The sequence below is a fragment of the Grus americana genome, chromosome 22 (assembly GCF_028858705.1).
Source record: "Grus americana isolate bGruAme1 chromosome 22, bGruAme1.mat, whole genome shotgun sequence".
NCBI lineage: Eukaryota > Metazoa > Chordata > Aves > Gruiformes > Gruidae > Grus > Grus americana.
This window is the reverse complement of record NC_072873.1, coordinates 2,257,768-2,270,563: the sequence shown is the minus strand read 5'-3', so window position 1 is coordinate 2,270,563 and position 12,796 is coordinate 2,257,768. Positions and strand designations below refer to the sequence as shown.

Sequence of the window (12,796 nt, the reverse complement as noted above, 5' to 3'; positions counted from 1 at the left end):
CGGAGCACCTTAACGGGGTGCACCGTGCCAGCCCCGCCCACCCCGGGCCGGGTGACCCGTTAACGGGGTGCACCGTGCCAGCCCCCCCCCCCCCGGCCCCGTTACGACGCACGCGCCGGGCGCCGCGCGAGCCCCGCAACCCGCACCGCACACCGCCTCGCGCGCGCGGGGTGGGGCGGAGCCAGGAGGGACGCACGCGCACTGCCCGCGCCGCTTACGCAACGCGCTCCCGCCACTCTACGTGCGCGGCCGCGTGGCGCTGCCGCGCGCACGCGCACGCGCTGTTCCTCCTCCTGTCTCTCTCTCTCTCTCTCTCTCTCTCTCTCTCTCTCTCTCTCTCTCTCTCTCTCTCTCTCTCTCTCTCTCGCCCCCCCACCCCGTCACCGGCCGCCTCGTGCCGGGAACGCGCGCGCGCCCCCGCCCCTCCCTCCTCCTCCACCTCCACCTCCTCCTCCGCCGCCGCTCGCCCGCCCGCTCTCTCGGTGTGTCGGTGCGGGGCCGCCGCGTCGCCGGCAGGAAGCCTCCCCGCTCCCGTCCCCCGCCGCCGGCTCCGCCGCCCCCTCCCCCGCCGCCCCGCCGCGGGGGGGCGCGCAGCCCCGCACCCCCTGCCGCCGCCCCGCCATGCCGGAGAAGCGGCCCTTCGAGCGGCTGCCCGCCGACGTGTCCCCCCTCAACTACGGACTCTGCCTCAAGCCCGACCTCATCGACTTCACCTTCGAGGGCAAGCTGGAGGCCGCCGTGCAGGTAGGGCCCCGGCCCGGCCCCTCCCTCCCGCTCCCCCCGCCGGGCCCTGAGGGGACCCCTTCCCTCAGCCCACTCCTCCCGCCGCCGGGCCCTGAGGGAGCCCCGTCAGCCCGCCGGGCCCGGCCTCCCCCTCCCTCCCCTTCCTCAGCCGGGCCCTGGGGGAGCCTCGTCAGCCCGCGGGGGCCCGATTCCCCCCTTTCCCCTTCCCCTCCTCGCCGCCGGGCCCTGAGCGCCTTCCCCCGCCCCGTCACCCGGCCGGGGCCCGGCCCTCGGTGCGGTGGAGCCGGCCAGGCAGGTGCAGGGAGGCCGCTCGGAGCTGCCCCCCCCCCCCGCTCCGCGGTCTCCGCCCTCCCTTCCCATTCAGCCTATACGTATATATGTCTATATACCCCCCCACCCCGGGGCCAGGCGGCGGGGAAGGGGAGAGGGCAGCCCGCGGGCCCCGCCCTGCCCCGTCCCCCGAGAGGAGCGGGAGCGGCCTGGGAAGGGCTGGGGGCCTCCCCCCGCCGCTGCGGGCCCCGCGGTTCCCCCTCGGGCTGCGCGGGGGGTGCCCGGCCCGCTTCCTGCCCCTCGGGCTCGGACCGTCCCCGGCTTCTCTCCTGCCTGCCCGCTGCTGGAATGGCCCCGCTAGCAGAAGTCTCTATGTAGGTTAGGCGTGGAGCGGTCGGAGCCACGGCTATTTGCCTCACTGGTATCCCCGGCTTCCCCCAAATCCCGTAGTCGAGCACCCTGTTCCTGTTTTCAGCCTCCAGTGTGCCGCTTTTACCTACATCCAGCCATTCAGATGGCTCGGGATTTTGCTGGAAAGACAAACTACCAGATTGGCAATTAAATAAGAACTTCTCCGGTGTAGTACGGTGAGCTGGTAGGCCTCAGTGTCATGAAAAGCTTGAAGTCAGTGGAGGGAGAGGCTAGGTTCTCAGTGGGAAGGGGTGTGCAAACTAAAAACACTGGGTCTTCTGCCCCTTCTGAAATGCAAAAGCTTCCCCATGTTTGTGCTTCAAAGCCAGAATGCTTGATGAAAGCCCTGAAGTCTCATAGTCATTCTCAGGCTGCTGTGCCAAGATTTCCTAAATTTGCTTTCATGTCTTTCCTTGTGTAATGATTTGAAATAGATATAGAATTGTAAGGGCTTACTGGACTTTTTCTTAAAATGGCATGACTGTATTGAGAGCTCAAAAATATTTGAGTGAGATTTTCAATCCTGAGATGGGTAAAGACTTAAATCTTGGTCTAAAGAGGTGGTTAAAACCTTGTTTTAAAATGAGGTAGCACTGGGGTAACAAAGCTGCTGAATCTGAAGCACAGGTACAGAAGAGAGCAAGTGCCTCGCTGGGCAAGTGTCTGGTGTCTGTGGAAGTTGGGGAGGGCAAAAGGCTGTGGATGATAGTGAATCTTGTGACTTCTGGGACCTGGAGGAAGACAACTAGAGATGAGTAAGTTTGTGTCATGTGGAAGAAATACTGAAAACATAAATCGCCTTGCGGATTTTGTTGTAGCTCGAGTCCTCAGGCCGCTGCTGTCTTTGGGGTCTCAGTCTGATGGTGCGTCAGCCTGGGTGAAAACGCTAGCTTGAGAAATTCCCAATCTCTTCCGTCTTAATCCCAGCCACCTATTCCTGTCTTCGCACCCAAGTTGCTGCTTCTCAGTCCTGTTACAGCTGTGGGGCTGTGCTGTAAATGGGATCACTGAAATCATCCAGGTTAAAAATAACACTCGGGGGGAGGGGAGTAGTGGCTTTTTAAGCCAGCATTGCTACTGAGGAGAGAGTGGTATTGAACAGCAGCCTTGGAAACTTAGTTTAAATCCAGGAGTAACGAAGATTTGGAGGCTTCTTGTGGAGCTGGTTTGCAGATTTTAGTCCTGTTGAGATGTTTTTAATATTGTTTGCTGTTCTGAGGATTGCTCAATGAATTCCTAGACCAATGGATACCACCTGACAATGCAAAATCCTGGACTTTCCTACCAGCTGAGGGCATGTGTTAAGGAAGAACACTGATCTGGCGGGTTCAAGGTTCTAAAAAGCTCTTGTTCACATCATGGTGAGCTGATCTGATACTCCCACTGTAAAGAGAATTAAAAAAATATAGGGCGAGGTTTTAAAAACATATCTAAAGTGTATATCTTTATTTTTAAATACTTTTTAACAACCATAGACCGAAGAGTCATGAGGCCATATCCCAGTTGCATGCAAACAAGTACAGGAGAGGTGCAGGAAGGTGTATGGGGTGAGTGTTCGCATGCTTGTCTCGAGTTAGAAATCTGGAGAAGTTTGCTGTGGCTGCCAGTGTCCAAAGCACGGTAAAGACACGTTCCAGAAAATTAGAGGGTGACTATTCTGCATCTTAATGGAAAGAAGAACAACCAGCTCACCTATGCTACTAGGTGGACAGGATACTTTTTGGGAATGGTTTACTTAAGAATATGCTAACATTTACTAGTTGGTTGTTACTGAGCTGGGAATGAATCTAGAAAATAAAAAATTTTGGATTTAATTGGTTCAGTTAAGGACCTGTTGGCCGTTTCTGCTAACACCTTGTAATGAGGTGGAATGGAGCTCATCAGAAACATTCTGTTTCCAGCATACTGGCATACATTGTACAGTTGTCGAGCTAAAAGTGATTTTATCTTAGGACACAAACTTTGAATTTTCCAGATTTTGGGTAGGGAAATATCTCTTGAAGATCCAGGTATCGTTTTTTATAACGAATCAAGAATAATTATTAGTCCCACTGCTCCATTCCAATATGATAATGACTGGACAAGCGATAATCCACATCAAGTATTTAAACCAGTGATGCTTTCTGACCTGCGGGGTGAGTACAGAAACTTTGACACCAGAATCAATTGTGATTAATCACAAAATTAGGAAAACTTTTCATTATGTACATCAGAAGTGTTTGTTTGCTTTGTTATTTTGCATTTTGAATAGCAAACTGGAATTAGTGAAGGCTGTGATTTAGTCAAGATATTACAAGTAAACACTTGATCAGTCAGTTTGTGTTTCTCACTCACAGCCATTAAGTAGGATTTGGCAGCCCTCTGTGTAGAATTTTGGTAAGTCTTTCGACTTGAGCACCAAGCCCTAAAGAAATGTTAAATAACCTTCCAGTCTTGGCTTTGGGGCAGTACACTTCTGTTGGCTTTTGCACATATACATAACTTAGCAACACATTTTGTCTTTATGCCTCAATAATAAATGTTACGCTTATATGGCTCCTTCAAATAAGTGTCAGAGGATAAAGCCTTTTATGATTCAAAAGATAAGGCTGTCGCTTCAGTGTCAGCAGTGACCAGGTTGATTTCAAAGCCTTAAAAAGAAATAATAGGTGTTTGTAGTTTATTGTGGCACTTCTAGTTTTAAGGTTAGGGAATTAGCCTTCCATCTAGTATTTGTTCTTGACGAAGGAATGATACTGAAATCTGTCTCTTGATAGTTTAATTTCGTAGCCTTTTGAAGCTGTGCTTGTTAAGTATCTGGTAACCTATATATATTAAGTTTTGTCTGGTTACTCAAGATTTTTTAAAGAATGTAATTTGTGGTCATATGAATATTTTTGAAGTCTGTAGAACTGTGTACCAATTATATAAACTGACAGTATATAATTGCCATTTATCACAGTTAAAAAGCAAAAAATCCTTAAATGAACTATTTCACAAGGAACCCTTATCGCAGTTAGGACAAAACGTGATTGTGGGAGAATTGGACGCTGCGTGTCGGTAGCAGATCTGGAGTTGAAATAGTCGCCTGCTCACAATCCTATGATTGCTCTGTCGATTATGTCATCTTTTAGCATTTTAAACTGTTGATTTGTTGGGTGTGTGTGGATGTTTCTGAATGAGCACAATTAGGATTTTTTTTTTTAAATAGTTCATCTACTTTATTCATCTGTTAGCTTGAGATTTAATTATTATAACCCTGATTCTCAGGGTCTAGTTATCAGTGCAGTGCACTCATATTACTCAGTGTCTAGGTCAACTTTTTTCCATTCTGCTTTGACTCCTGGGAGGCCTAACCGAGGGCTGGAACAAAGAGGGGATGTGTGGCCGTTCTGTTCTTCAGCATCGTGCTGAAAAGGCAAATGTGAGTAACTAGCAACAGAAACAAACATCTGGCTCCTAAAGTTCAACGGTTGTTTTAAGCTTCTAAATGGAAGTTCTTAACGCTGTCACGACTCCAAACGATCACCTGTCCGGCACAGGGTGGAGCGGTGCAGAGCTTCAGAAAGGTGCATGATTGTCTTCTGACTTCCTGGTATTTACCTCTATATAAATTACCTTCTTTGGAGAGTATTGTGTGGTGATTCATTTCTTGATGGGAAACTACAGTGAGGTGTTTCTTGGTTGCAAAGCAACCTGTCTTTAAAGAATTTACAACCTGAGGTAGATGGCCCTTTTAAATATCTTTCGCAGTCCCCTTAATATGTCTTAAGGATGCTCTGTTATATTTAGCAACGTTTAACCTGTATCTGTTGCTTTTTATAGGTTAATTATGCAGTATCTGCTAGACTAAAGAATGTGTAGTCTTCTGATCCTGCTGCATGCCAGTTAAAGATTAATTGTGACACTCTTGTATGCAAACCTTGAAAAATTAAGCTAAATGGGTGTAGTATTTGTGCTCAGTATCTCCTGGGGGGGGGAGGGTGTTGTCTAGTATAAATGTACAGCCGTGTTATCCAGCATTGTAACTTGCATTACCGGCACGTAGAATTAGATCTGAGTTTGGGTGTTAAAGGTACCATGCTGAGTGTTCAAGCTTCACAAATAGGAACGCCTTTGCTCTTCTCCCCGCAGAAAGGCCTCTCTCAGTTCTGTAATTCATAAGGCTAAGATGATTGCATTGATCACAGCTGCAAAGGGATTTACTTGTCTGTGTGAATTTGACACTTCTGAAGTATGTGTGACTGCTACAGATGAACGTAGTTGGATGCTTTTTGGAATGAAGTGAATTTTTCCAGTGGGCCAATTAGTCGTGACATTGGTAATTTTACTACTTGGCTACCATAATTTGCTCGAGATGCAGATGAATAAAACATTTTATTCATTTTCTCATTGAAGTTTGAAATTCTTAAAAAGATACATCCTAGAACAGAACTGAGGTAATTTTAGGTGTCTATTTTTAGAGAGTAAAATGCTAAAACCATACGTGCTTGTTATAATGCTACATTCAGAAAAGGACTGTGAAGCCAAGTGACAAGATTTTAATTATCTAGTCTTATAAATGGCTCTAGAGAATTAGTTTTGACTATAGAAGATGTCTTCTGGTGCAGCTGATCCTGTATTTCAGGTAGGCTGTCATTCAACTGAAGCCATTCAAATTCTCATTTCTCACGTCCTAAAAAGGTTTTTCCACCAAGTCCTTTCCTGCTCTGATAACTGGTGAAAATCAAAAGCTTTACAGCATCTTCAAGTCCTATTTGGCAGAGCCAAATAATTAGCCTTTTTAGCTCTTCTTCTCTCAAATGATGCTACCTTGGAAAACTTTTGGGGGGAACTTTAGTGGTTATCTCCTATTGGGTGAGATTTTCCTTCCCAGAAACGAGTGCTGAGCATGAATGTGGATGTGTAGGGGGTTGGGAAGAGCGTTTCGTCTTACTCTAACAGCAGTTTACTGACACAGTTACAAAGTCTTAAAGGTCTGCAGTTTTATTGCAGGGCAGACCTGCTTGTGGTATCCATGCCTGGCTAATCTCAGTAGATATTTGAATTCTGATTAGTGTTACTAGAATTTCATCCAAAGCAACAGGTTTAAAGTTTTGAAACATTTCTTCATTCCAGATACTGGTCTTAGTTCATCTGCTGCTTCTAAGCATATCAGCCTTATGGCAAAATTACTTTCGTTGTGGACATTTGTAGCTTGCTCTTGCCTTGATTAGCCTCTTCTCGTTGAAGAGTAAATTTATTGTATTATAGAGCAAGGTGAAGCAGGGTGACAGTTTGCATATATACAGCTTTGTAATTGGTTGTACCTTATGCAGTGAGATGCTTTTTTGCCTTTTAATGTGATTGCATTCATGAAAAGCACTGCCTGAGCAGAATATCTGTCTTCCAAAACATAGCATTAGCAGAAATGTAAAAGCAGTTTCAAGGTATCAGTTACAGTAAAACACATTCATTCATCTTCACGATATACATGGTGTCTATAAGCATTAGGCTATAGGTTCTTGTAAGATAAAATGGTCATAAGTTGAGTGTGCTGGGCGGTTTATAGTTCTGTTTTGCTTTTGTTCTTAAAGGTGTGTCTGTACTTCATTATTTTTAGTGGATCAGAGGGAGGAGGCTCTCATGCTAGAGCCTGTGTGTGAACACAAAAACTTTTTTTCCCCACTGAATTAAATTATGAGAGCCTCAGCAGTGTGCTGTACAGTACACTGTCGATATTCATATCTGCACACTGAATTTTGCCCTTTATTTTTTGGGAGTTGGAGGGTTAACAGTTTTTCACTGGTTCACTCAGTCCCTTTAAATGTTTTCTAGTATGTTGCACTCTTTTGTAAAGCTGGCTCAATATTTGTAGGAAGTAAGAAAAAAATCTAAAATAGGTAATTGCCTTTCTAAGGAGCCTCTGAAGTTGTCTCTGCTTAAACATAAACTTTCTTATTTTGCAGGCACAGTGCTACACTGGAAATTCTTCTGTCCTCAGAAGAGGTTGTTTTTTAAAGATCAAGCCTATTGTTAAACTCAGTATTGTCTGCAATTTGGACAGCTCTTTATGCATCTTGAATTCTTAATCCAGAGAGATTTGGATTTGTAGATTGAATAAAGGTCTCTGCTAGACATTTATAAAAAGCTTTTCTTGTTCTGGTTTTTCTGTGTTTTAGAAGACCTTGAAAAACCTCAATCCCTAATATTGTGATGAAAATTGTTGGGCTTTGATCTTAGGTTTTGGGAAGTGTTGTAATCCTTTAGTTTGATGCACACCAAATTGGAAAAAAAACCCCTAAAAAACCCCCAGATTGTAAATCTACTAGAAGCATCAGATCTAACCTGTGTCATTTCAGCTGTTACATTTGCTTGTTTTATGCTTTGCAAGCATGTTGGGTTTAGAATCAGGTTAAGTTTATTAGGTAACATTGTTTTGATTTTATTACCATAAAGAGGCAACATGGTGAAAACACCACAGTTGTTCTGCACAGTTCTGTAGGATGCACTGTTGCAGGAGGACTGACAAGCAGGATTTGGAAAGATTCACTAATAGTTACTCTTGTAAAAAAAGTATAAGCCCTTATGTACTATTTATTAGACAAACAATTCTGTTAATAGGAATAAGCCATAGACATTTGCTTCAGAAGCAAATAAGCCAAAGACGTTTGCTGAGGTTAGAAAGAAACTTCTGAGGTAGGTTTGTCTTGTGTTAACCATCCACTGCGGGGGTTGGCTTTCCTTGGAGTATCTGGTATTGGCTCTTCGGTTCACAGATTATCAGACTAGATGGACCGTTCTTAGAATGTGGGTACGCCTATTAAGTTATACATTTAAATTTCTTCAGCCTCTCTTATCACTGACTAGACTTGAATTTGGTTTTTATGTACACAATGACTAAGGAACCATTCCTTAGGTAGTGAGCCTAGGTAGAACAGCTTCAGGCTGAATGTCTGCTTCCATGTACTCACTGTGCGTAGACACCAGCTCCTTTATGGCAGAGTGATAAGTATCTGTTTTAGCTGTGACACTTCATGGATTATTATTTTGGCTTTACTTGTAATAAACGCATTTACATTCAGGTGCCTGAATGGTGAGAGCACTTTGCTGATTTTGCTACAGGGGCAAAGGAGCTCTGGATTCGTGGGAACCAGTTTCCATCACAAAGTTGGGTTCTGCTGTGTATTCAAGCATGGATAGCTAGAGTGATGGGTACAGGTGTTAATAGGGCATTTTAAGGTTATAAGAGTGAAAACCCAAAGGATACAAGTCCTTATGCTTTAAGGAGCTTACTCTCTGGGGTAGGAAGCAGTTCGTTTGTGCATATGTTAAACCCTAGTTGGCTGTTACAGAAATTCTTTCTCCTTTATTTAAAGTACTGGTGTTGTCTACTGCTAGAAATTGTATCCTGGACTAGCAGGACTACCAGCTCAATCCAGTGTGATGATTCTAGTGGTTTCAACCATAAGTTTTAAAATAATTTCTAGTTTAATTCCCAAATATTTTACCCCTTTGTAATTAATTGATATTTAATTTTAATTTCTCTGTATTTGAGCTCTTGCATCCAAATAGAAAGCTGGCACAGTGAGACAGTTCATTACTACGCTGGGAGCTGGCCACTTGTTAAATAAAGCAAAGTGCGCGTAGCCAAGAGTTGGCAGAAGGAAAGCTTTCAGGAAAATGTAAGGGCGAGTTTCTTGGCAGATGTTTTTAACCTAAGAAGTTCTTACAGTGTCGACAGTTTAGAACACAGTACCGTAGGTTCTCTTTCTGATCATCTCTGAAAGATGTTTAAGTTTGTGTTCAAAGGCTTTTACTACAGTCTCCTGTAGGTCATCTCTAAAAGGAAGCTTACAGGCTCTCTATCTATTTTTATTGGTCTTGGATTCCCAGGCATGTACAAGGGCCCTGTTGTCAAGCTTACATACTGATTTTTAACAGGCAGTTCATTCCCTTAAATAATTTAGTGTTGATAAGTAGGCCTAGATGGCTTGAACACGATTCAAGTACGCATGTTCTGGAACAAATGGGAGCAGTCAGTGGAATATCTTTTTTGCCAGTCTCAGGCACTAAATTTTATTTCAAACTCTTGATGATGGAGGGGGTTTTTGATTAAAGGGAGGTGGGAATGCCTACCTAAGGGAGCAGGGAACACCATTTCTTCCTGATGCTCATAAAATTTCTCTTCCAGGTGAAACAGGCAACCAACCAAATTGTGATGAACTGTGCTGACATTGACATTATTACAGCTTCCTATGCGCCAGAAGGAGACGAAGGTAGGAATTCTTTTTGCTGGAGTTTTTACATGTTGATCCATTTCATTTCTGATGTGAGGTGCTGTTGCCAACAGTTAATAAATTTGACTGCAAAATTATGTAATAGTTTTATAAACTAACCTACCCCTAGAAGCCCCACATTAATTATCTAACCTTTATTCTTTTCTCATCACTACCATTTACATTATGTTTAAAAAAACTTAGCTCAAACTTCCATAAAATCTATGTTCTACTCCATCATGTCTGAGTGTTGTAGACAAAAGGATGTCTGACTGTTTTGACATGATTATTTGTCTTTATACTGGATACCTGTGTATGAACATGATCTGTACCTACAGACTTCACAATATTGACAAAATCTGTGACAAGGGCTTAGATAAGGAATGCTTCAATAATGGTCTGCAGTAGGAAATACTCATGGGGAAGGATATGGAAAAGCACAGAAGACAGTTAATTGACATTTAGCAGGATGTTCTGGGTGTAAGGGTAACATGGAAAAAGGTGATTGTGTGGAGACAACAATGGTTGGGGTCTGGTTCAGTGAAAGGCTGGAAGTTACTGGTGAAATTGAAGAAGCGTTACCTGTTTGTAACACACAGTTATAGTAGTTGATATCTTCCCCAATTATATTTTGAGGAGATTTAGCAGACACCAAAAAAGTTTTAGTAATTGAAACATGAAGTGATTAAGGTGTGGAAAATAAGCTCCTTGAAACAGAGTGATGGTCTAACAGTGTTCAAAGCCTTTCTGAATTTCTTATGGACCTTTGCTGTTTCAAACACAGTAGCTATTTGGTCCACTGTGTACAACTGTTTCTTAAGTCATTCAGAAGACAAAAGGCTCTGCGGAGCTTCTGTTTCTATAAGGAAAATGCCACAATGATGTCATGAAACACTTTGTTGAAACCATGATTGTGAAATCAAGGTATCATCTTGGTGATGGATATGAGAAAGGTGTTCCTTTGATTAGGTTTAAACCTCTCTAGTATGCTTATGCAACAGTTGAAGGAAGTTGGAGAGAAGAGCTGTGTTTGAACACCTGAAGAAAAGAAGAAATCTTAGTTTTCTGGACTGCATTTGGGACAATTTCAGTTCTTGTTGTAGTGATGTTATCCTATGACTGATAGATTTATATGTGACAGGTGGATTATCTGCAATGAGTCTTTGCATTTAAATTGTTTGACTTTTTTTGTTTTTAATATAGTATTAAAGAAGCCAGAGGAATTCTTAAGTCAGTTGAGAGCAGCTGAGCAGCGCTTAGGTAGATGGGAAACTCTGTCCTGAGGAAGTAGCGTTCAGTGGGTGTGCTGTGGAAAAGTAGAGCTCACTGCAGGAAGCGCAGTTGCAGCGAGAGAGGGCGGCAGAGAAGAGTATTACCAAAGAGCCTGGACCCTGGCCACTGAGTTTTGATAGGGAAAGAATAGAGCGCTGTTTCCTACGTGCTCGATTCGGGCTCCTGGGTTGTACCCTGGCGCTCCGTTCCTGCGTGCCTTTCACATGCTGCCGTTAGTGATCTTTAGTTGATTGGATGCACTGGGTTGCTAAGCATTCCTGGAGCTATTTCTTGTACTGAGTAATGAAGCGATAACAAGAGTGGTAGTAATAGCAGGGTATGTATGGAGTCTGTTCCACCTACCACTGTGCCATGGGCCCAAACCACCTATTAATTTTTTATTTTGTCATTGAGAAAATGAAAATAAATGGGGAAGGTACCTAGGAATAAAGTCTCTTTCCAGTCAAATCATGAAAAATACACTAAAATAGAGATCCTCTCTATTTTATGTATTATCTCTGTTGTTTTCAGAGCTGATTTCCTTCTTGTAGGGATCTATTTTTCTGTTCTTTAGCAGTGATATACTCTCCTTGTAACTTCAAAGTATTAATAGTAGAGCTTAATGGAGACTTAAAACCAAGTACACTGGAAGTGAGTTTCTGTGGCTTAAATTCCTTTGTTTTGATTTTTCAGATAGCCTTGAATGTGGTGCTCTGGACACACAGCAATATGAGTACAGCACTCTGGCTATGGTATAGGCACTCCCCTCTCAAAGTGTTGCATCATAAATATTTGAGGTGCAGCTTTGTTGTGTGTTTACTATAATTATACTCAGGCTTCACGGGGTTAAAACATATCTTTCAGTTTGGTAAACTGCCAACTAGTATAATGGCTTTGGAAGTAAAATTGCATGAAATTGGCAGACTATTTGCTGGCACCTGTTGATACAGATCAAGTCAGTCTTGCTAATGCTTCTATTGTGCACAGCTTTTGCCTGGTAATTGTATAACTGGTCTCAAAAACAGAGTATGAAATATAGTCCAATGAACCAACAGAAATATCAGCCAGATCATTTGGATTTAGTTACTTAGGTGAGCCTCGTACCAATTGCTTATATAGTATGTTTGAAAATGAGCGAGAAGTTGGTGACGTTTTCTCCTTTAGAGGCTTTAGTGAAGAATCGTTACCTCTTTTGGTTCTGTACCTCAGTGGGGAAGAATGTCTCATGCTTGTCTGTAAATGTGAGACAAAAGATAATTGGTCACTTATCTTCTTTCAAGTGTGGTTCTGTTCTGAAAAGTAGCTGTGTGAAAGAGACCTTCTTGTTCAACAGATACCTTTCCCTTGTTTATGGAGGTGATCTGTTGACTTTTGTGCAGAATAGTTTATTATTTTGCTGATAATTCTTGTTAGTTGTGAGTGCCTATTCCACTGTGGCTGTACAACAACAGAAATCTTAGCCGGAACTGTGGGCCGTGTCTTCCCTCCCCTCATATTCACTGTTCTGGAGGTGGGTACAGCAGAGAGTAGAATTTAGCCTTTGGAATTTTAATGCAGATTTGCAGGGAAATCAGATTATTGCCCAAATTTTGACAGGAAGCTGAGGGAGGATCTCTGAAGCTTTAAAGTCAAAGTAAAAAAATTTTGCTGCGTAATTCACAGTTGGGTGACAGGGAATAATAAACCAGGAAAGATTGCTTACGCAGTACTTTGGAGTAGAAAAATTCTCTGTTTCATCATAAAACTAGTCTAGTGATTGGAACTGGAGGTTGTGGATTTGCCGTTTGTGCCAGGTGTGCTGTAATGGAACAAAGCTGTTCAAAAGACTGAGTTTTCCATTGCTGATGTTGTGACTGGCTCCT

The 12,796-nt window shown here is 43.5% G+C and overlaps 1 protein-coding gene across 1 annotated transcript in view; it reads left to right on the top strand.

The window, feature by feature from the left end:
* Window positions 1-395: 395 nt before the first annotated feature.
* Window positions 396-12,796, top strand: part of NPEPPS (aminopeptidase puromycin sensitive) — a 38,708-nt gene continuing 26,307 nt past the window's right edge. The window contains exons 1-2 of the mRNA XM_054801032.1: window positions 396-744; window positions 9,578-9,662. Of these exons, the coding sequence (XP_054657007.1) occupies window positions 622-744; window positions 9,578-9,662 (208 nt within the window). The 5' untranslated portion in view covers window positions 396-621. The remainder of the gene's footprint in view (window positions 745-9,577; window positions 9,663-12,796) is intronic.